This window comes from Ictalurus punctatus, chromosome 19 (genome assembly GCF_001660625.3).
Source record: "Ictalurus punctatus breed USDA103 chromosome 19, Coco_2.0, whole genome shotgun sequence".
Lineage (NCBI taxonomy): Eukaryota > Metazoa > Chordata > Actinopteri > Siluriformes > Ictaluridae > Ictalurus > Ictalurus punctatus.
Genome location: NC_030434.2, coordinates 15,632,448 through 15,657,887, shown reverse-complemented (window position 1 = coordinate 15,657,887; position 25,440 = coordinate 15,632,448). Strand labels below are relative to the sequence as shown.

The window sequence follows — 25,440 nt, the reverse complement described above, 5'->3', positions numbered from 1 at the left end:
TGCAATAGACACTTTACTCAGAGAATGTCACATTTGGACAGTTTCTATTCTGTTAGTTGTGATGATAAGTCTTTATACCATTTCAGTCACTCTGTTGCTGTTCACTCGATGTACTGTATATTCTACACTGTCATGCCTGCAGCTGTTACAACTGTTGTGTTGTGTTGTATTTATTTTGTTGAACAGCATCGTTTTATTTTAAGGAACACTTATTAGGGTTTATATCATAGCCTGCTTGTGATTGATCAGAATGTGTGGATGTTTTGTTTAACAATGAAAACCATATAATCGCTGATATGGTGAGGCTTTCTTTTAGCAAACGTTTATTTAACATTTCTGGAAGCAGTCTTGGGTGTCCGAGCTTTCTAACAGTACATTTTTGGTCAAGAAGCAAGTTTTTAACTATCAACAGTTAAAATCGAGATATTTCCTTCATTGATAAATTAAAAATGTAAAAAATTACTATGATATAAGCAGAATAACACACTTCAGACCATGATTTTAATATATAAGCAAAAATAATCCACTTGCATTGGCCTATAACACATTCCCCAGTGGGGATTATTTTTGTGTAACTGCAGGTCTGTCATGTGTATTCCCTTATGTGTTACCCTTTTACGTTTCCTAATTTGCACTACATGTTGTGTGATCATTTTTTGTACCACACATCCTTGCACCAAGGATTTGGAGAATGCTGTTTCATTCTACTTGCATGTGGCTAGAATGATAATAAAGCTGTCTACTCTAATCTGATCTAGTGTACTCTAATCTACTGTAATGTACTGTAATCTACTCCAACCTACACTAATCTAGTCTACTGTACTCTAATCCAATCTACTCTAATCGACTCTAGTCTATTGTATTCTAATCTATTGTACTCAATTTTAAACTACTCTAATCTAATCTATGCAACTCTAATCTACTCCAGTTAACTCTACTCAACTCTAATCTACTCTCCTGTGATCTACCCTACTCTACTTTACTGTAATCTACTCTAATCTACTCTGCTTTTCTATCATCTAGTCTAATCTACTCTAATCTACCCTGCTCTACTCTAATATACTCTACTCTGATCTACCATGATCTTCTTTAGTCTACCCTACTCTAATTTACTCTAATCTAATCTACTGTACTCTAATCTATACTCTGCTCTACTCTAATCTCTATTTGTGTGTATATATAGGGGAACATATTAATCTGGAATTGGGTTAATTACTTTAATTAGCACAAATAACTGTTCTTGTGGCCGGCCTACCACTGATCATAAAATTTATACATGGAAGGATCCAAGCTTGATTCCCTGAAGACGAGGCTGGTTGACAGGTTGAATAATTTGGACCAGTGTCTCTATTTTTCCACTTATTATGTAACTGTTTTCAGTTACATAAAAGCCCAAAGTACTGAAAGTTAAAACCCCTCCATTTTGAACAAAAATGTCGGGAGGGGAAAAAAACTGTTTTTTTCGGCTTTTTTTTTCAGATCTCATATTTCTCTGTGTGTGGAGAGCATATTTGGTTCTGCTAGAGAAATGAGAGGTTTTTGCTTGGATTGGGACAGCTTGGGCACTTTGAGTGTGTGTGTGTATGTGTGTGTATGTGTGTATGTGTGTGTGTGTGTGTGTGTGTGTGTGTGTGTGTGTGTGTGTCTGACAGTGCTGTCGTTCACTTTGTGGGCTGCAGATAGAGCTCTCCCTCTCCCACTCTGTGGTCAGTGTGTTTGAGTGCGAGGGCTCTATCTTACTGCACAGCATGTTATAAACCCTCTCTTTTTTTTTCCCCCTGAACTTACGGGAAAGGGAGCTTATTTCTTACCATATTTGGTCATGTGGAGCAGCACCAATAAGCAGCAGACTTTTGATGCTGTACTTGCATCATTTTTTTCCTTCCACATTTTTTTTTTTTTTTTTTTTTTTTTTTAGGATCTCGCATGCCAGTGCTGACTGATAGAGGTGCAATCTCTGGAAAGTGCACGAGAGCACCATTTAAAGCAAGCATTTTATAAAAGCACGTAGCATTCTGAGAGTGATCACTATTGGCAGATTCGCAGAGGAAATACACAAACCTGCCTTATTTATCTGATTTTGAAGAAAAAGGTGAATCATTTTAAAAAAACACTTCGCTCCTGGCATTTTTTTAGCAGAGGATAATGTGGATTTAAGAGCATGTTTGTGGCGTGCGACAGATTTAGTAGCTCAGATTTATAGTTCTCTAGCTCAGAAGTTTCGGCTTGATGACAGAGTACAGCTGAATGATGGGCCTCATTGCTGAGTTTACTTGCTCGATCCCAGCTCTCCATTCTTAGTAATGGATAAATTCAGAATCAGGCATGTCAACATGTTCTATATGTGTGCTGAAAGTTCAGGGTCAGGGAACGTTAATGTTCATCAAGGTCTCTGCAGTTGCACGGGACTTTGTTTAGTGAAACATCCGAGACGTGTTTGATGTATATGCAGGTAATTTAAACCTACGAGTCCTGAAGTGATTCACTGGACAAGGCTGCATGCTGAGGAATGTGATCCATTGTCTGGGAATGTGGGAGTCTCAATTTCCATTCTCAAATAGCAATGGCTAAGACTCCTTTAAAAGAATTCCCTTTATTCGCTTAACCTTGTTGTTTTGATTAAAGTAACTAAATGAATGGGACCGGTATTGATTTGTGTATATGTTCAGAGTAATAGTAATGTTTTGATTATGAGCAAATTTGTTCACGAGAGACTGTACTGTTATGACATGAAATGCTAAGCTAGTCTGAATGGCTGTCATGCTAATATAAAGAGTTGTTTCGATGTGAATATATCTTGGAAAGAAAAGCCTGACAGCTGGAGGTGATCATTTTAAGTTCGAATTGAAGGTGGCTGCTGGATGTGTTTTGCTATCTCAAAGACATTCCCTGTGTTAGTTTTCAATAAAAAAAATCTCAATGGAAACTAAAAAGGGTATTGATGTCACCCTTAACTGAGTCTAAATGCTATTTTGAAAGCTTGGTTTGAGCCAGATATCCAGTTAGTTTCAGTTTGGCTTCACTGTCTTTTAGATATTCTTATTTTAGAGTGTACTATGCTTGGTGTGAATAAAGCAATGACAACATTATTTGCAGCCGGTTGAATGCTATTGCTTTTGTTAAGGATTTTGTAGGATGTGGTAATATTTCTTTGAAGTAGAACAGTGTAATTACACGCATATTCTCATATTGAGACCTGGTTGTCACTGTAAGTGTATGCACTGCACCATATGCTTGTAGTATTTTCTGGTGATTTTGTGGGTGTTCTATGTCTGTGAACAACAATAGAAACTAATCAACAAAAACTGGATAATGAAGAGAGACAACTTCTGTCCTGTCTGTTGCTTCTCTTCTCATATCTTCATATTCACTGCATCGTGGCGCACATTTGCTTGGTGACAGCAATGGAATGTAGTCACCGCTTTTGCCTGCCAGAAACTCCACTGAATTTATGGCTGAACATCCTGCTCTCACTCTCTCGCGCTCTGTAAATGTGCTGATGCATTATTATCGAGTCCAACACACAATGCACGTTCTCTTAGGCAGGGAAGATCTCCAGCCAACTGACCACCGCCAAACAAATCATCCCCACTATGACAGATAGTACAGCCCTCGTCTGTATCCAGAGACATGATGTGGAGGGTGAAGAGGCCTGAAAAACGGAGTGCACGGTGTCTCTCCTCACCGTTCCTCTTTTCCTCGTCACTGCTGCAGTAAGCCTTTGAGATGCTGCAGGTCTCATTATGTCTCATATATATCACACAGCTGTGAGATAAAGATGGCTGTCACACAGCAAAGTTTTACTGCACATGGAGCAGACCTGGGCTTTGAGAAAGCCTTCCATCTCATTCAGTCAGATAAAAAGCACAGGCAATCAAAGCATGTCCAGTCTAGCATTGTAGGACAGCTAAATGGCACATGGCATCTTATATATCCATAATTCTCTACTAGGATCAGAATTAGACACACACACCGCTCTGGACTGTGGAGAGCATCTGGATTTGTGACTCACATGAATACTCTTAACAATGCCATGGACGCTCCCACATACAGTAGATCGCCTAAAGAATTACACTTCTTACCTGGATATTGTAGATTTGTACCGTAGTACTGCTGCTGCAGTCAGATTTCGCTGTATAGTCATATGCTCATACGGAATATTTAGTAACACCTTTAGTTCTGTTTGACAATATGAATATACAGTTGTGGAAGAGTAATAATTTATAATCCCACTATCTGTATCACCCAGAAGTGGATGGGTTCCCTTTTGAGTCTGGTTCCTCTCAGTGCTTTTTCCTCATGTCACCTCAGGGAGTTTTTCCTTGCCACTGACTTTTGGATTGCACATTAGGGATGTAAATCTACATCTGAGTTTCTGTAGAGCTTCTGTAAATCAGTGTCTATTGTTAAAAGCATGTGAATAATAAAATAATAAAAGAATGTGCTAGATGTCACAGCAGAGCGGCAATCCCAGCTGTCTGATCCCTTCATTTCATTTGAATTCAGTGAACAAATACTACTCAAGGTGCTTAAACAGGATATCATCAACTTGATTTTAAGGTGAGGGCATGCCTTCACTTCCTCTCCTAAGATCTTGACTCCTCAATTCCCTTTAACCCATTTCAGTTTCAGCTTAATTGTATGAATACTATTACTTATGATAACCAATTGAACAGCAATCAGAGATTAAGTGGCCAAGTACTTTCTGAGCCCACCCTTTAGTGACGGAGAATGAAAGGAAACCACTGGAACCAACAGTGCCTGTTCCCAAGGGCAGCATTATGTTACGAACAAACCTTATTGAATATCCAAGAAATACATTTTGTTCAGCATGGTGTGAAAATGCAACGGTTCAAGTGAGTGAAGTTTCTGTGAGAAACAGAAAAAAAAATTGTTAAACAAAATTGCAGACTTTCTGTTTTGTAAATCACAATTTGTTACATCAAGAGCGCTTATCACCTTCCAGGGAATTTACAGAAAGAAGAATCATGATTTGATGTTGAGTGGTTAAAAAGTTAAAATATGATCATTTTAGTGCTCCCTAGAGGTGAATTTAGATAAAATTTCATGGAGTCCCTTAGATCTTGAGCCATTCCTCGGATCTGGTGTTTGGTCTGAATATGTCATATTCCAAAGATATGCCCTCACTTCCTGTTTGCCAGCTAGAGTACTTGAGGATTTATGAGGAAGAAGAAGAAGTAGTAGTAGTCGTACTACTACTACTAATGACGATGATAATGATATAAAAAGAAGAAGAAGCTATACTTATACAGTACCTTTCTCACATCTAAGACCAGCTATAGCTTAAAAGGCACAAATATAGCTAAACGTATATTCAGTGATTTTGGCAGAAGATAGTTGAAGCTAGCTGACCCCAAATTCAAATAAATACAGCCCCTCCCTTTAGTGTTCTCTCAAAGCCATGCCCCCCAAGCATGCCATTGCCTAGATTAAAAAAAAAAAGACCTCAATGGTAGTGCAAAAGGCAGAGCTTTCTGAATTGTAAGGCAACTTGTTTGACTGCCAAGTAATCAATTTGTTAGGTCTTTGTTTGTTTTTTTCTCCTGTTTACAGACATTAAAATCCTTCCTCTGAGCAGAAATTTTATTGACAGCTGCTGCAATGTGAGGAGAACTCCAACTTAAAAATCACCGACCCTGCTTTATTGAAAGATTTAGGATTTGATTGGGTGGTTATTGAGTGAAGGTCCAGAGTGAGTGAAATTCTGAGAAAAATGTTTGCATTGCTGGCATAGCTGCCACATTTCTGTGTGTGTGTGTGTGTGTGTGTGTGTGTGTGTGTGTGTGTGTGTTTGTGTGTGTGTGTGTGACCTTGTTAAGATGCTGACAGTGCACAATGCTGAGATGGCCAGCTGCACCTGGCTGGCACACCTGCTGAGGTATAGTCAACACAAAACACTGGAACAAACTATGAAAAAAATTTAATACTTAAGAAACTTGAAGATTCACTCAAAATGTTCAATGCACCAGACTGCTGCTGGAAATTAACTTTCCAGCTCATCAACCAGTAGAAGAAGAAGTCTTTATTTGTCACGTGTACATTACAGAACAGTGAAATTCTTTTCTTCGCATATCCCAGTTTGTTAGGAAGTTGGGGTCAGAGCGTAGGGTCAGCCATGATATGGCGAACCTGGAGCAGAGGGTTAAGCCTTGCTCAAGGGCCCAACAGTGGCAGCTTGGTGGTGCTGGGGCTTAAACCACCGACCTTCTGATCAGTAACCCAGAGCCTTAATCTTTGAGCCACCACTGCCCGAAGTTGCATGTATAAAATACAAATGACTCAATTAATTATTATTAACCTATACTAAAGCACTGCTGAATGCTTGATTCTGATTGGTGAGAATGTGTTTAGTTTAGGACGGCTGTGGCTCAGGTGGTAGAGCGAGTTGTCCACTAATCGTAGGGTTGGCGGTTCGATTCTCGGCCTGCATGACTCCACATGCCGAAGTGTCCTTGGGCAAGACACTGAACCCCAAGTTGCTCCTGATGGCAAGTTAGCACCTTGATTGACAGCTCTGCTACCATTGGTGTGTGAGTGTGAATGGGTAAATGAGATAGTGTAAAGCGCTTTGGATAAAAGCACTATATAAGTGCACTGTTTAGTTTAACAGCTGCCCTGACAATATTTCCAGCTCCAAGGTTTATATTAATGCACTACTTCTAATGTGGTTTCATTTCTATAATAGTGTCACAGATGACAAGGAGGAGATGAGGGGTACTTTTTGCAGGAAAGAGCTTTATTACGAAAAGGGCAGATTAATCCAAAACATGAAACAAAAGAGTGGTATACACAGGCAAATGTTCAGGCAAACGGCAAACAAACTAGGCTAAGACTGGAATCAGATAACGAGGACGAGAATAAGATCAAAACCATGAATGCTAAATTGTGACAAGTAGCAACATACACAGAAATGTGTCTGTCAGATGAGGTGTTTAGCATTTTAGGAAGGAGTCTCCAGTGTTAGCACTTTGTAATAGTCAAATACTATTTTAGCTGTAACTGTACGTTAAATTTAAAATAAAATAAAAAACCTAAAAGCTGGCAATGTCCATTGTTAAAAGTGCTATATAAATAAAACTGAATTGAAACATTGAACTGAAGTTTTCTGATGTGGTAGAGACATGGGATGGAGGATTTTGCATTTTCTCTGTAATAAGACAAGTTGAACATTTTTTGTATGTGGCAGATGGACATAAGCACAAGTAATTTTTTTATGGAGAAAGCAGTGGTCATCACTTGGGCAATGCCGAAAAAGCAAGCAGTATAAAAAGAGCCAGGAACAATGCCCAGAGTAATTACTACAAATGAGAAACAGGCAAATTATTGTTCAGGTGAATGAGAGGATTGGAAAGACCATGCCAGATCTGGAGCAGATTGGAGGGCAGTGGTTTCTGGATTGGTGGTGCTGGTGTCACGTAAAGGAGGCACGGACAGAAGCAAGTGCAGTTTAGGTAGTTTAATACAAAAACAAGTCCAAAGGGTAATGCAAAAATCCACAACGTTAAACAGGCAGGAGGTCAGGAGTTCAGGCAAACAGACAAAACAAGGCTAGGCAGAGAGACGAAGTCATAAACAAGAGCACAGTCAAAACCAGGAAAGCAAACAAAATGTCAAGGCTTGGTATAGACAGAGAACAGGTCAACTGAGCGTTTACTTCACGAATGCATAGTGTTCAAAAAGTCTCTTGTATAGCATGGCCTGAGTGAGTGTGAGATTGGCAACAGGTGTGTGACTAGAACTCTGGGAAAGTTGTGTATGTGTGTATGTGGGCTGTGTAGTCGTCTTCGGACATGTTTGTAGTTGGTGGTGCATTCAGGGAAATGGAGTCGCTGGTTAGCTCTGATATGACAGCTAGATGTGACAGGTATGTACAGTGGTGCTTGAAAGTTTGTGAACCCTTCAGAATTTTCTACATTTCTCCATAAATATGACCTAAAACATCAGATTTTCACACAAGTCCTTGGTCATTTATTCTTTTTGGAAAATTATCCAATATTACATATCTAAGTGGCTAAAATATATGAAGCTTTGCTTTCAGTATCTGGCTTTCAGAAACTGCAACTGAACATTTCCGGTAACTGTTGATCAGTCCTGCACATCAGTTTCGAGGAATTTTAGCCCATTCCTCAGTACAGAACAACTTAAACTCTGGGATGTTGGTGGGTTTCTTCATATGAACTTCTTGCTTCAGGTCCTTCCACAGCTATTGGATTAAGTTCAGAATTTTGACTTGGCCATTCCAAAACATTACATTTATTCTTCTTTAACCATTCTTTGGTAGAATGACTTGTGTGCTTAGGGTTGTTGTCTTGCTCTTTGTCTACTTTTAGGACTTGTGTGAAACGCTGATGATGTTTTAAGTCATATTTATGCAGATATATAGAAAATTCTAACAAACATTCAAATAACAACCGTAGGTCTTTTTAAAATTAAAAGTCTGTTTAATTTTAATCACATATCCACTAATAAAAAGATATTTAGAATTTAGATTTTCACTCTATTTTTTGTCTGTATCATAATCCTCTAGACCTGCTCTAACTGACATGAGAAATGTACAGAGTTGCAATTCAATTCAGATTGATGAACAGTTATTGAGACACAATGGCAGATATACTGTAATATACAGTATATCACATTACACCAAAATAGATTTTAATGTGAGTCCTCTCTGTTTCATGACTGTTTATGAACTCTTTGGCGAGAGATAAACCAGGCCAGCAGCAATTCTGATGCCAGACATCCTGCTGTATCTAACGGGAGTGTGTTAGCACTGCCTTGCGGTAGTGAAGTCAGTCCATGTTAATGGACCTTTATTGACAGACATGCAAATAAGGGCAACAATTTATGTTGGCAGTTCGGTGACTTTTCTGCAGGAGTAAATTTAGTCTTCTGCTCGAGCAATCCAGGAAGGCTGCGCTCCAGAAAGCAGTGGGAGGTAGATCCAAACATTTAGTTATTTAATCCTTTTGGTGGTAGGGGTTGTGGATCACATCAGACTTGGCTTAGTTTTTGAAGACCACTTATGTCTTATGGCAGGCCATCCCAGCAGGCTGCAGACAGATCGCTAATGGCTAATTGTGCAGGATTGTAGTCATCAACGGTACTAATTATTTACTGGGTTGTGGCAAATGTTCCCGTTCAGAGGATATATTTATTCTGCATGGAAGTGAGGACGTCACAACACTGAAGCGTATTTAAATAGCAAAGCATGCATGGCCTGAAAATAGATATGGTTGCTGTTATGTTTGGTGTTAAGACTTAGCTTTTAGCATGTGCAGTGTACAGCGAAAATGCCTCCACTTTGTCTTCTTTGCTTATTTAATACAAAAAAGTTTCATTACACATTATATTTTCAGCAACAATTTGAGTTTGAAGTAGAATCTTAGAAATATTTATGTGAATTGCTCAGTATTTATTATGTCTTCCTTTTGCTTTAATTACAGTGTGCACTTAAGCTGGTATGGAAATAAATCTGACAAATCTGTTTTAAATATGTAAAACTCATGTAAACCTGTGCAAACCTGAACATCTATGTTAGATCAAATCTATGTCATCTGAAAACAAGCTCTGCTTTATTGGAAGAGAAAAGACTCAAGGAAAATTTTACTACAAAAAGATAACTTTTTGTACAAAGGCATTAATAGAGTCAGTTTCACAAATTTGCTTTCATTTAAATAGTGACCTCCAAATAGTTTAGAATTTTGAATATTCAGGATATTCCCAGTTCCCATATTTTCAATGTGGACTGACTGTACGTGACACAAAGCTGCAGCTCAGGAAGTTCTGCGCGCTATAAGTGTAGCTTAAAACAGCCATCGGTTTAATCCTGTCTAGACTATGACTTCTTTGCAGCTTGCAGGCAATGCTTAACTGTTACTCACTCCCTGAGCATGCTGTGCAGTTGATCATATCCTGCATTGCTGAGCACAGATGTTAACTACAGTTTTTAAGGTTTAGATGTGTAGAATTGCATGTCAGAATGTCACAGACAAATATGAACTCTTGTACGTAACAGCATTGCCACGGGTCATACAGTGAATGGGCTAAACACGGGCTGCGAAACAGAGGTAGTAATTTGCTGGGTAAATGTGTCATTATGGCTGGTCTGATCCTCACTCTCTGGAGGAGAAGAGGAGGCTCCCAGCAGCAAGAGACCCATTCTGAAACACAGGGATGGATGTAGTCCTGGGACAGCGGGCGAAACAGGGCCCTTCCATTATCCTGCTGTGTGCTTGCTCTAACTGCATACGGGTGGTCCGCTGGAGCAAGGGGCTATTCTATTTCTGCATGTTTTTGCTTCAGCTTGTAGGCCAAGAGAGGAATGTTTGGGCTCAAAGAAGACAGGGCCTCAGACACGGAGACACTCGCCTGCCCCATGCAGAGAACACACCACAAATATAAACCAAAATGCGTAAGCACACTAAAATAAACCTCACACAGGTCATTGAGAACAGTGTAAGAACTTATTAGTGAAATGTGTTACACAGTGTTGATTTAACAATTTAATGATTTGTTTAGGATCTTTATGAGATGTGATGGTTTTATAGGATGGAGTAAGTAGTTTTCACACGAGCATGTCGATATGGGCCCACATATGAGACTCAGTCATGCTGCAAAAAAAAGGCAGGAATTTCTGCAGTGCATCAGATTTAGGGTGATATGAAGTACACAGCTTCAAGTCCCCCCAACCCCCCCCCATCTGTCTATCTTTCTCTCTATGTCTCTTGCACATTCCATCTGAGTCTAAACAAAATGGAGAACAGTACAGACAGGCCTCCAGTGCTGAACAGGAAACCCACAGAAAGAGTTTGGTTTTTGAAAAACCCATAGCATCCAGGCTGAGGCTGGCTAACCGGGGACAGCTTAGTAAACACGAAATAGAGGAGGACAGAGAGAGAGAGAGAGAGACAAAAGGGTGGTGGGGGGTTGTGGAGGGTAGTAACAGCACAAAGAAAAAGAGAGAGAAAAAAGAGGGAGAGGAAGGGAGGAGTGGAAGGGAGAATTAGAGAACGAGAGGAAGAAAAAGAAGGAAGGGAGGGTTAGAAGGAGGCCCGTGCTGTCTGCCCTGAAGAGGGAGGGATAGAGAGAGAGAACGAGAGACAGAGAGGAAGAGAGGGAGGGTGAACAAGAGGGGAACGGAAGAGGATGGATTTTGCCTTTTCTGGTAGCTAGAGCGAACTAGAGAAGCTCTTTGTGTTGGAAGTGGTGCTGAGACAGAAACAAGGAGAGAGCGGCTGAAAGGCTGGAATGGTGTGAGAGCACAGAGAAGCAGACTCCTCCAGGGCTTTTTGTTGCTGTAGTAAGGTATGCCGGCTTCTGCACACACCACTGTCGCTCCTGAAGCTTCTGGGTGGTCCAGTTTTCCCTCTACTCACCAACCCAGTATATATAGAGCGTTTTAGCATGAACATCCTGTGCTTACATCCTCTCCTTTACCCGCATTCCGCTCTCTTGCTATTCGCGTTCTCTATCCCGGTTTTTGGCCTCACCATTTTCCATCTGTGGTCAAATCAAATTCAGTCGGCTTTTTGATGTCAAGCCAAGAAAAGCAAAGAGGCTAGAAATGTCTTGAATGTGAGAATGTGTGAGTGCGTAAAAAGGGTTAAGCAAACGTGGTTACCGTGAGGCAGACGTGCAGAGTAGAGCTGCACCTAAATGCCATAATATGTGGTTTCAAGATAATTGAGCTTGTTTGTGTGTACGTTATTATCCACAGTAATGGGTAAAGCTGACAGACTAGAGTTGTTGTTTTTTTGGTTTTTGTTTTTTTTGTAGTGCCACACCTCCAGGACTGAACCATGGATGACGACTTTGAGTTGCGCAGGGAGCAGAGGAGACAGAAGAGAGAGGAGATGCGGCTGGAAGCAGAAAGGTAACGCCGCTTCTCCTCCATCTTTTTTTCAATGATCACTCTCCGAAATAAAGGGTACCAAACTGTACTTTTCCTTATTGATGGGGTGGGTACATCTTTTGTACCTTTAGTGTGTATCTTGTACCTGGGGAAGTGCATGTGGTGTACTATTAATTAGCTTTTAGAGTAAAGGTTTGATGGTACCGCCCCAGGGACAAGGCAAAGTACAGTGTGTTAGCTTTATTTCTGAGAGTGCAACATGAGAATTGTGGGAAATCGATGAGCAGGTATTGTGCAGGTTTGACCCACTCTCAGGGAAAGTAAGTGGCTCAGGCTACTGATACATGACAGTTATTTTAAGCTGCCTTTAACATATGATATCTATAACACATAATCTGTGTAATATGATGCTTATAAATGTCAGTATTTTGGACTTGGGAAGTAGGAGTTATGTTATATAAGCCTGCGTAACGTTAACTATGAGGAAATGGGGGAGGGGGGTGGGCAAAATTTAACAAAAGTTTGTTATTTGCACAGTACATACCACACATTTTACATACCATACATTAACCTTTGTGAGAAGCTTTGCACTGAAATATTGCTAAAAAGTATAAAAGACTATAATGTTTATACTTTTAGGTTTAAACTTTACACCTCAAGTGTCATAAATAGCCTTACACATGAAACACTGAGGTTTCAAAATGTAAATGTAAACTTTCCCATTTCTTTTGTTTATGATGCTATTTTAACCATCTGTGTTCACATTATCTTTACATGGCTTCTTTCACTGGGTGGGTCCGAGTACAGATGTACAGAGACACAGAATCTTTTTTTCTCTCTCTCAGCTGAGTGTTACTGTACATCTGTTGGCCTTTTTCAACCCAGCCCATTCTTAAAATACGAGTAAACGCCCCATTACTTCTGCTTTTCTTCAATACAATGATTTCATGGTTCATAAGGGTTTTTTTTTTATAAACTGGCTTATCACACTCAGTTGTCATTGTTTTTAAGCTTTCAAATTCAGTCATTGAAACCAAATGCAAACCAAAAAATACCCCAAAATAAAATCTTCCATATTGTTTTAAATGTCTTTTCTACCTGGTTTTATTTAATGTAGGCTTTTATTACATGTTAAGCCCACTTGTCAATAAACCTCTGCAAGAAGAATTAGACCATGTCAGAATATGGTGGGTCTCACAACATAGCCTTATGACCAAAGTTATTCAGTCATGGGAAAAAACAGTCCTTCCATTCCAGACCTAGACAGTGAGTCGAGTGGACATCTGGCTGAGTCGACACACTACTTTTCTGTTAGTTCTGTGAGCCAGACTTCAAGCTTTGACTTACTGACAGATAGTCACGGTACAAATGTCATAAAATGGGTGCTTTGAAAGCCTACCTGTAATGTGTGTGATTTTTTTTTGTTTTTTTATATGCTAACAGCAGTTAACTTCTTACAGATATTTTCACTACGCATTTGATTTGAATAGCAAGAGACTAATCAGACGCAGCTTTCCAGCTTCACTCAGTTTGTGGAGTAAAATATCGCATAGGATTGTGTTCTTGAGCTGATGACAGCTGTGTTTGCTCGTGCTCTCAGCTCTTTCCTGACGGGCTTTAGATGGTGCTGATGGTCGTGTGATAGCTGCGCTTTGTGAAAAGTGCTCTGAAATCCAGCTTGCTCGAGTCTCGTGCCCATTTAAGGCAAAAAAAAAGACACTCCCATAAACACTGATGGCAGAAAGTCAAACAGCGATTTTTGCATCAGCGTTTCTTGTCAAATGCTGCATTTTTGTAAAGAGCTCCACAAACACTGCATGCAGCTGCTATGGAATGATTTATGCTCCTGTCACAAAGCATCATGGGTAGTGAACGAGCGGCCCTTGCTCACTGCTATTCCCAGCATATTCGTCGCTGTAAGTGCTGGGTATTCTTTTCAGTAGCTAACACCCTTGTTATCATTGGCAGAATACTGGAGCTTGGTCAATTGTGTGCATTGTTAGGTTTGCAAGTGAAGTTCCTGTCCAGTATGTGCCATGCAGAAAAGTTAGGTTTTCACTGTTTGGTTTAAGATACATCATATCCTCTGTGTTCCCATAATCCTTGGCCTGTATTTGATGAAAGTGAATAGTGCTTAAATTTGTCGCTATTTTATTTGGCTATTGGAGCATAAAACTAACACTTTTGCTATATGTTTTCTTGGAAGGAGCTGAATTTCCTTTCCAAGTTTGCATTTAGCAAAAATTTCAGAAAGTTCAGAAAGACTAGAACTGTTTGTGTTCTTCCATGGAGCAGTTCCAGTTTGATCCTGATTCTCAGTTCTCAGCTGTCTTGAGACAAAAGATACAATCAAACAACATTGTGTTCTGTTCTGTTCTGCAAATGCACTTTCAATACGTATTTATTCTCGTAATCAAACATCAGTGTAGTCTAAACCACATCATCTCGTTAGCCCCATTCATTCAACCATCACCAGAATATGCAACGCAAGAGCCAAAGTCATAGCCAGATGTTTTTTTCAGTCCATATAATATATTTTGTCATCTGGCCAACTTGTTCAACATTACTGGTGTTGGCTGGTGGAGTGTATAAGTCCACTCCTGTTACGTCTCGGTGGAAGTGTTGGAGTGGGATTCTGTAACAGCAGGAGGGCAGATGTTGCGGAGGAGCTGACGAGAGGGAATGATAAGCCCTATGCACACGGGAGACCCTTGGCATCGTAGTCCAGCTGGAACATGGTCAGGCGATGAAGGCTTGACAACTGCCATTTCACTCCTCCAAGATTCTGTCTGATTCAGAAAGAGAAAGAGAGAGAGACTTGGGGCTCTGTCTAATGTCAGTTACAGCAAGATGAGAGTAGCCCTATATGGTTATTACTTTCATATCATTACATTTTAAGATAACTGCCTAAGCCTATAATGGGTTTTCATCATAACTTGTACTACCAGTATCTGTAAATGAGATTGGCTTGTATTGAAAGAGAGAGAGAGAGATTATGGATGTCTCTTAAGAGTATGTGTAATATTGCTTTATTAAGTATGTTAAACATTTTGCAGCCAGCCATCCCTTTAGGCAAATTAGTACACTTCCTTTTTTACTGGAGCATTTCAAGTTTCCACGCAAACCAGTTAGACTGTGGTAAAATGTAGATTTTGAAAAACTGTGTATCACATCAACAACAATGTTCCTAGATTAAATCAAACTGGAGTTAGATCTAATTAAACATTATTTATACTTGTTTTGAAGTTATTAAGCTCTAGATACAGTGGGGGAAATGAGAATTGAACGCGTCAACATTTTTTTCAGTAAATATTTTTCCAATGAGGTTATTCACATGAAATTTTCACTAGACATCAGTATTAACTCAAGAAATCTGCAAATAGAAAGAATTCACATTCACAAGTTATGTGTTATAAATTGGAATGACAGAGGAAAAAAGTACTGAACACGCTAAGAAAAAGCAGCTCTCCAAGGCAAGGTAAGGCAAGTAACCAGCTGAAATCCGTAAGTAGTTAGAAAGTAATCATACCTTCTATCTGTGCAAACTAATATCAACTGGGTTAGTACATTAATGATCTATAAAAAGGCTTTTTACCAATGTTTCAAACAAAAACATCTCATGATGGGTAAAAGCAGAGAACTCTCCCAAGACCTTTGCAACCTTATTATTGTGAAACATATTGATGGAATCAGATATAGGCATATTTCAAAACTTCTGAATCTTCCAGTAAGCACCATTGGGGCCATTATCCACTAGTGGAAGCAAAGTCACTTCGTCATCAACCGGCCACCCACAGGAGCTCCTCACAAGATTTCTGACCAGGGAGTCAGAAGAATAGTCAGAAGAGTAGCTCAAGAGCCAAAGCCCACTCATAAAGAGCTCCAGAAACACTTGGAAGCAGCAGGTGCCATCATCACAGAGAAGACAATAGGCAATTCACTCCACTAGTCACGCTCACCCCACAAGACTCCATTACTGAAGAAAACACATGTTGAAGCTCGTTTAATGTTTGTTACAACTCAACTGGACAAGCCTGTGAAATACTGGACGAGTGTAGTCTGGTCAGACGAGAGCAACATTGAACTTTTTGGCTGTCATACTGCACACCATGTTTGGAGAAGAAATGGCACTGCACATCACCCTAAAAACCCTATACCAACAGTGAAGTATGGAGGTGGAAGCATCATGGTGCGGGGCTGCTTTTCATCACATGGTACTGGCAGACTTCATATAATTGACGGAGCGATGAATGGAGCCCTTTACTGGGAGATTCTTGAGAAGAATCTGCTGCCATCCACCAGGATGATGAAGATGAGATGTGGGTGGACCTTCCAGCAGGACAACGATCCAAAACATACAGCAAGAGAAACTCTCAATTGGTTTCAGAGAAAGAAAATCAAGGTGTTAGAATGGCCCAGTCAATCACCTGACTTGAATCCAATTGAACAAAATTTAAAGACAATATGTTTAGAAGAATCGGCCAAAATCACACCTGAATACTGCGGCCCATTAATTTCTTCATACAGGAAGCATCTTGAAGCTGTCATTACAAACAAAGGCTTCTCCACTAAGTATTAAATAAATTTCAGTTAGTGTGTTCAATACTTTTTTCCTGTGTCATTCCTCTTTATTACACATAACTTCATTTATGGACTTTAATGTTTGGATTTCTTTATATGTGTGGATTTCTTGAGTTAATACCAAAGTCTGGTGAAAATTTCATGTGAATAACCTCATTGAAAATGTTGACACATTCAATACTTAATGTTGACACATTCAATACTTATTTCTGCCACTGTAAATGAACACAAACCTGTAAGAAATACATGCATTTAAGTGGCACCATAATAAAACAGTGTTAATTTAGTTGAAGAAACAATGAAAATGTTAATCAGTGACCTGTTTTCATGATGAAAATGCAACGATAACTAAAAAAAAATCTCCCTTGTTCTCAAAATCTAATCGTTGACATTTTCCTCAACAAAGAAAACAAGTTAAAATGTCAGTTTGATAAAGTTTATTTATGCATCATAGTAAATGTACTCACTTAGTAAGCTTATTAAATGCATATGTATTTACTCTTTGTACACGTAAAAAAAAAAAAAAAAAACTATTTGAGGGGAAAAAATAAAAATTAGAAGACTAAAATGTTTAGTTTTCATCGACTGAGATGGTTGAGTTGTCAGTGACTAAAATTCTTGTAATAAAAAAAATACAAATAAAATTAAAATAAAGAAATAAAACTAAACTAAAAGTAAGGTTATTGTTCTGTTAGTTTTAGTCTAATATGACTAAAATATGTTTTTGACAAAATAATTAAATCCAAATTAGCGGCCATAATCCACCCTGAAACACATGAAATATGCTTAGATTTAAATATATGTGTTGATTCTGGTGCTACTGTAATTCATTGGCTGGTTAATCAAATGGTGGGAGATGTAAGAAACTGTGAAAATGGGCCGACATGTCAATGAAAGGAGCTTAAATAAAAAAAAAACTTCTCATCATCTTAGATGCCATTGAAGATCATGTGCTAATTATAAAGATTAATGTGCAAGTCGTTCAGGGTGAATAAGTATAACTATAACAACTTATAAATAACATGATAGTAGTGATAATGAACTCCAGAGTAGTCACGTCATTAAATAATGGATTCCCTGGCTGTATGTCACAGAACTGTGGAAGCACTTTGAGAACCCTGGATATAACAGCTATGTGCTCCTGCACAGCTGCTTCTGCTGTAGTCTTGATAAGCAGCCACTGAACTCTGAAGGCGATGATATGAACCACTGACTTTAGAACTGCTATTACAACTGTGTGCAAAGTGCAGAGTCTTTGAGAATTCTTTGAAAGGGGTAATATTGGTGCAGGTCAGAGGTTGTGCAGACTCCATGGCCTAGGGCTGTGTTTCCCTATCTCTCTCTCTTTCTCACTCTCGTATACACACACATCTCCCTGTGTGACTGTCATGGCCTTTCCCGAGCCAGAGCAAGCAGTTCCAGCGCAGAGTCGGGTCAGCGACACTCCCCATGCACACTGTGAAATGTTTTGTCTGTTGCTTACTGCTCTAATAGAACATTCTGGAGAGTTATGACAAGAGAAGAACATGTTTCAGTCGTGTGCATTTGACTGCTTTAAATCTTTACTGCCAATAGCTTTCGCATATATTACCGAGGATGGCATGACTTGTCTCTGAGAGCTTGATCTTCTGTGCAGCGGGCATTTTGATCCCACACAGCTGCGCTGTTTTCCCATGAGAGGTCAGGAAGAGCTCAGGAAATAACACCCATCCTCAGCGAATGGGCCGTTCCATAACTACTCTCCCTGCACCACTAGCGCTTGTGTGTATTAGACATATGGAGGAAGAGAGAGAGAAATAGGAAGGATGGATGAAGGATTCAGGAACAGTCTCTCTCTGAACACTGAATTGCTTTTATTAGCTTGTAAATGACAGAAGCCTGATCATTTCAGACCACCTTAACTTTTAGAAGTTTTATGCGCATCATCGTGACTGTAGGGAAATGGACGCAGAAAAGGATTATACCAGATGAGCAGAGCGTCTGCGAGTGCAGTGGGAGAAGAGGATAAAGTGGGACGAGTGTGGGAATAGGGCAGCCTTTTGGCAGACGTTCTCTCTCTCTTTCTCTCTTTCTCAGGCCTTATGTTGTTGCTATGTCAAACCCCACTCGCAGCGCCCTTTCCCAAACTGTTTTTCTCTGACATTTCTGAGATGTTTGAACGAAAGGAAAATATTTGGGAACGCTAATGTGTCTGCTGTTTGGTTGTAGCCTTCTCTCTGCTTGTGCCTTCATATCAACACCATCTCCCACTCTACAGCCATTTCCTTTTTTACAAATTTTATATAATCAGTAAAACAAGGCTCAGACGGCTCAGTGTTCACCACAGTGGCTGTTAAAGGAAAACTTCAGCATTTTTTTCAGTCTATTCGCTATCTGTCCCTTTTGGAACATATATCTGGTTAACATGCACATGAATTTCAAAACTGACAGAACAAGTTATATTGGAAGCCTAGGAGCAGTTTTAGATCAAATATACCACAACAGTACACAAGTTAAAAACTACAATACTCCTAATATTACAATTCTTTTAATAAGAGCTCATAAAGATTAAATATGTTGAATATATTGAATATATATTGAATTATGTGGGATGTTCTTAGTGACTCTGCTGCTAATTTGTTGGTTGATGATGAATTTTTGTTATGTCTGATGTCCTGAGGAAAAATTTAACGCAACATACATGATGCGAGTCAGATTTTGCTTTTAACTCCTACAAGAGAGCAAGAGTACCTTTTCTCACTCACAGTAGTTGAGATAGCAAACATTGGACATATTATATTAGTTTCAGAATGCAATGCATCTATACAACACAGTTCTGCAGAGTTATGGCAGAGTTTAGGCTCAGCTAGTTAGCAATCTACAAGATGGTCTGTTAGAGTAGAGTTTACAGTGTAAGAGAGCTGGACAGACTAAAGGACTAAAGTGCTGCTGCATCGCTGTCCGTAGGTAGAGAGAAGCAAAGGCTTAACCTCACTAGCACTACTATCACCAACTAGTCAAGTGAAGTTATGGGTAATGTAGGAAACCATTCATTATAAACCCTTAATTATAAACCAGCATGTTGATGAAAGAATTATAAACTAAAAAAGTCAGCTCAGAATTTCAGTGCAAAATATGCCATTGAAGATCACATGTTAATTATAAAGACTGATCTCAAGATGTTCAGGGTGGATTTTTTTTTCCTTTAAGATGCCCAGGACTTGAAAAATTAAGATTTTGATACCACATGATCAGGTGAAAATGGAGGTACTTTGGTGTTTAAATGGAAAAGCATATTTGCAACTAAAAAGTAATCTATGTATGAGTTATATATTTAGAGCCTAATTTGCTAGCATTTTTGACTGAAAAAGTCATGAACGCTTTTTTTTTCCATAAATGTTTATTGGTGGAAATTCCAACTGCACTTAGACTTTCTTTGTAAGTGAGTTTTGGGTAAACAGTGTTTTTTTTTTTTTTTTTCCATCTCAGTATATGGAAATTAAGAAATGGTTGTCTATAGTAAACACATACAGTACTGATGCATTAGATAGAGATAATGCTCATCCACTAGATGCGTTCCATGTGTAATACGTAGCAGTCACTACACACACTATAGACGAAAAGTGCAAACAGGCCGTGTGTGCTTGGTTCAGACAGTCTTCTAAACATGTTTTAGCTACTGCGAAATGCAACGCTGCTGCAGAGAGCTTCACTCTGGTGAAGATGTGTTATTGTGGTTATAGGAGTAAGAACTTGGCCTCAGGATACAACCTCTGAATCTGGACTGCATTATCTCTTCCAAATACGCTGTGCAATGCAGTTAATCATGGTAGACATGGCAAACTACTCCAAGGACCGAAAGTAAAGGGACAGAGGACAAGAGATGTCTATAGAGCCAAGTTATCTAATGATGTCACTCTCCTTCTGGTCTTCCTTGGGCGTTAAAAGAATGCTGTCTTCAATTACAGAAGATTTCCTGTCTGCAGCAGAGGCAGTACATTATGCTGCTTTCAGAGTGTAAGGCACATGAAGATCAGTAGATAACTGGGTTGAAACGGTACTATAAAAGTATCAAAGTACCAGATCAAATCTAACAAATGGGATAATATCTGAAAAAGAAATGCTCTCAGGGTGTGTCAGCACATAAGGAAAGTAGAGGGAAGAGTGAAAACAGTGGCCGATATACAAGTACTGTCTTCCTCCCTATTCTCTAAATCTGTTCTGTGAGTGACGGCTGCACACTGTGGTACAGCTCCTCTCATCAGCTGCCAAACACATACACACATGCACGCATGCACACACACACACACAAACACACATACACACACATACACACATAGAGTAATATAACAGTTATGGCTGTAAGAAACACATTTATTGCTTCCAAGACTTCCATTCTGTGTCCTTCTACATTGTAGTAACTACAGTACATTAAATCTTAGTGTGTGTGTGTGTGTGTGTGTGTGTGTGTGTGTGTGTGTGTGTGTGTGTGTGTGCACATGTTCAGGATGGCCTACCGCCGGACTGAAGAGGATGAGGAAGAGGCAGCTCGTGAGCGTCGGCGAAGAGCACGCCAAGAACGTATTCGATACAAGGATGGCGAGGAGGTAGCTAACCCAGCAGAGAGCGTGGGGCAGAACAGCCACAGGTGTTTTTTTACACACACACACACACACACACACACACACATACTGTTCATGAGTAGATAAACATATCACACATATATTCATACTGTTGACTCAACCTACTCAGAAAAACCACATTGGCCAAGTTCCCACACTGGCCATACTGCTCAGGCTGGGAAGAGGGAAAGCGTCAGACACTAGGCCGAAACTTAATCTGTGTTCCATATATAACTGAGACAAAATGGACAAAACACACAGCAGTGACACCTCAAAGGACACATCGATGGCAATGCAACAACTGAACTGATGTTTAAATGTGTAATGTTCAAGTTAAAAACCTAGTGCACTTTAAAGATTGCAGATGTTTTTGGGGTTTTGTTTTTTTTGGACATTTGACTCCACTCATAAATTTTTCATGAACTATAAATGAAGTCTATAAATAATCAAATTTACATGTTCTCACTTCAGAGAAAATGGATAACTAGAACCAAATGTATTTTTATTTTCTTAAATATACTTTGTTCAGTCTTGTATAAGATGATCACAGGATTGCTTGCACTGAATCATTAGGGGTTCTCTAAAAAGTGTTTGAAGTGGGTGACCATGGAAAAACTAAACCTGACCCAAATCATTTGTAGTTAAAAAAAAAAAGTCCCCTTTTAAAGGCCATTTTAGGCAACTTTAATTTCCCCTAGGTATGAATGAGTGTGTAAATGTGTGTAGTTGGTGCCCTAAGATGGACTGGCATTACATCCAGGGTGGATTGTTGCCTTGTGCCCAGTGTTCCTGTGAAAGTGGTTAGTGGTAACTAAAGATGAATGAATGTCCATTTTAGCTTCTTGGTGAAAATGAAATCTTAAAAAATTGTCTAATTTAATGCACTTAAATGCATTTTAAATTGTCTAACTTTAATGCACAGATAATCTGCGTTTCTGAAATGTTACTTTCAGTAAAATCTAACAGAGGATTATTTTTGAAATGCATTCGTTTATCGTTTGTTCTCAGTCTAATCTGGAATGAGGAATAGAAAGTTGAATCATTTTTGATCATGTTTGTGAGAAATGAGACGTGGAAATGTGGAATGTCTTCTATAAATATAAAGACATCTTAGTGACCCGAAGATTGTGAGTTCAAATCCCAGGACTGCCATAGAGTCATTGCTGGAATTAGATTCTGCTTCAAATGTGGGTTAATTTGGATATATAAATACATGTAAATGTACAACCCCAATTCCAAAAAAGTTGGGACACTGTAAAATGTAAATAAAAACAGAATGCAATTATTATTTACATTTTTCACAGCAACCCAACTTTTTTTAAAAATTGGGGTTGTAATGTACTGTAGAGTAGATGGAATAGGAGCCATGAATTTTGACTAGTCTTTCCATTTCGCAGTTCAGAAAGAAAAGCTCAGCAGGAGAGTCAGTGGAATGAAGCAGGCATTAGGGGTCACTTGCTCTCCTTTATGGATTTTCCCATAGCATAGAGACAGTGTGTGTGTATGTGTGTGTATGTGTGTGTTTTGGAAGTCACCCAGGAAGCAGGTGGACTCTGGGTTGTCTGCAGTTTTTAGTCCTCCATCTTAATAATGCATGCATGAAACTCTAAGCTTCATAAAGAGAACACACAGCAGCAGTATCTCTGTAGGAATCCTCTCTCTGTCCTTTTAGCTCTGCTCTGTGTACTTGATAAATAACTTCCTGTAGCAGCTCGGTGAGATGGAAGCAGTGGGTCGTGCTGATGTGTGCCAACACTGCAGTATTGTACACCATGCATACTTTTGCACACAACAGAATATCACAGCAGCCTATGAACGTCCTCTGTGTGTGTCTGTTGTGAATTGTGCTGATGCTGAGGGAAAGCTTTGCCAAGTGTTGAACTCAGACTACATTAACCTACGGTAGCAGTGACAGCGTGTCCCTCACTTCCCAGTGCAGGGTGAGGAAGCAGGAAAAGAGCAAACCTGATCCAAATCATCAGCAGACACTTAACCAAGGGAAAAGGACACGGTGTGTGTGTGTGTGTGTGTGTGTGTGTGTGTGTGTGTGTGTGTGTGTGTGTGTGTGTGTGTGTGAAATTTATGCAAATGCTGCTTTGACAGCCATGCTTTTTCTGTATTGAATAGTAAATTGCTTAGCATGACAGCTCCAAAATAAGTGCCTAGATGTTTACTGTCCTCAAAAGTGAGTTTATTTTTCAGTAGTCAGAGCCATTACATTAATTCCCGTGAAAAGATTTCATTATTTAAAAACATAATAAGTTTAGGGTGACTTAAAGAACTTAAAGAATGAGTGAAAATTTTTATCTGGTATAAAGTGTTTAATGTACTTTGAATTGATGAATTCTCGATTCTCATTGGCCAGACGGTGTTGATTAATTTTTTTATAGCAGCATTTCCATGACATTAGTGCTAACTGTAACTCAGATCACAGATTTATATTAATGCACACGTTGTAACGTTATCATTTCTATAGTTACAACTAGAGATGCACCTATGTATATAAGTTCAGGATATGTTATGCATATGTGTTCATGATATAATCGGCTCTGATCATCAGATGTTTTTAAACTATCGGGCCGATGGCTGCTAACATGAAAAATTGCCGATAATCAGTATCGGCTGATAAAGGCAATTTTTTTATGCTAGCGGCCATCGGCTGATAGTTTAAAAACATCCAATGATCAGGGCCGATTGTATCCTGTCAATCAAAAGAGGGCAGGAAAACACATCGATTTCGTGCTGTGTGTAAAGAAGACATCTCTTGTGTGGAATGATGACAAACTGCAGTCTGTAATCTCTGAACTGCTAAAATTTTACACCGGACGCTGCAGCAGTGAAGCGGGAGTTTCAGCATTGAGTCTGATTTTTTTTTTCCACGCTGCTCGAGCTGCTCTCACTGAACTAAAGGGCCAGTACACCGTTGAAAGATTTAAATGGAGTTGACAAAAAAGTATATATTTCACAGAAAGAAATATTTGTAGAGTAGTATATTTCATATCCAGTTATTATTAATAGATAAAAAAGTTTATATTATATATTACCTGTTTGATGTTCAGTGATGAAGTAGAAACGCTTTTGTTGGTGGTGAGTGAATGTGAGTCTAACAGGAGGTTTTTTAGATTTCAATCAATGTTAATATGAATTAATAACATTCAATATGTTAAGAAATCTTACTTTAATCTTCAGAATTGAGTTCATGTGTTAATGTTAATTAGAGTAATGTGTTTTCTGTTTATGAGACCAGTTACTGTGAAACAACTTGTTGAAATGGAGAGAATAAAAGTTTTTATTTGCGTTGCTTTCAGAATTGTGGAATTAATTATTATTCATTTAAAAGAAGGTATAAAGGGAAGAAGTATCGTATCGGCCAATATCACTCTGAATAATCGGTTATCGGTATCGGCTGAGAAATTTTGTATCGGTGCATCTGTAGTTACAACTCATTCACAGGGATTTGTATGACAGACGCTCCACATAATCCAACCTGATAAACAAATTAAAAACTGTAGTGTTATTTAACAAAGAAAAACATATAATTGTTGATATTTTTAGTCTTTCTGTAAGGAGACCTTTATTTAACATTTTTGGAAGGAATCTCTAGTGTCAGCACTTTATAAAAGTAAGTTTTCCACCAGTGAAGAGTCTTCAGGACAGAGGACGTTATACTGTCTGGTTTCCTGGTAACATAACAATCTGTGCTTTTTTTTAACTTCAAGAGAGAGAGATAAAACAGAGGCTGGTAAGGGAACAGCTGTTTACAGCTACTATTAATGATAAGAGGAACTAACTTGTTTCCACAACATTAACTGTAAGTGTACCTATAAATGGTTAATAGTAATGTGTTGTTCAGCTATAAATGAAAATATTTACTGTTGGCAAATTCCTTATATAACATTACATAAAGGAGTGTACCATTCTGTAAAATTTTATCTTTGCAGAGAGTCAAATTTTTTATTTTAGCATCCCTTGATCATTCTCTCTCTCTCTCTCTCTTTGTCTCTCTCTTGCTCTCTCTCAGTGTCACAGTAACAGAGACAGTGTCGAGCTCCGAGATGAGCTCGGGCAGGGCCGGTGAGGGAGATGATGATGAGCTGGCCCTGCTTGACCGTCTGGCCAAGCGTGAGGAGCGCAGGCAGAGAAGGATGAAGGAGGCAATGGACAGGCAGAAACAGCTGGAGTCCATCGACGCTCCATCCTACAGCTCCTACAGTGTGGAGAGTTCTTCTACCACCTCTTACCGAGCATTCAATGACCAGGAGGACGAGTCAGCACTCAACAGCAAGGAGGAGGTGAAAGAGGACCTGAAGGAGGAGGTCATTCCACAGAAGGAGGTGGTGGAGGAGAAGCCACGCAGGTCTTACTTGAGGGAGCAGGTGTGTTTGT

General features: G+C 39.2%; 1 protein-coding gene across 5 annotated transcripts in view; it reads left to right on the top strand.

Moving 5' to 3' along the window:
- The window catches only part of cald1a (caldesmon 1a), a 62,225-nt gene that overhangs the window by 14,879 nt on the left and 21,906 nt on the right, over positions 1 to 25,440 (top strand). The window contains exons 1-4 of one of the 5 annotated variants that reach the window (XM_017494052.3): positions 11,111 to 11,325; positions 11,797 to 11,893; positions 20,940 to 21,080; positions 25,076 to 25,430. In XM_017494052.3, the coding sequence (XP_017349541.1) occupies positions 11,820 to 11,893; positions 20,940 to 21,080; positions 25,076 to 25,430 (570 nt within the window). In that variant the 5' untranslated portion in view covers positions 11,111 to 11,325; positions 11,797 to 11,819. Of the gene's footprint in view, positions 1 to 11,110; positions 11,326 to 11,796; positions 11,894 to 20,939; positions 21,081 to 25,075; positions 25,431 to 25,440 lie in introns of those variants that run through there. The other 4 variants (XR_001815571.3, XM_017494055.3, XM_017494054.3 and 1 more) reach the window with 4 other exon arrangements.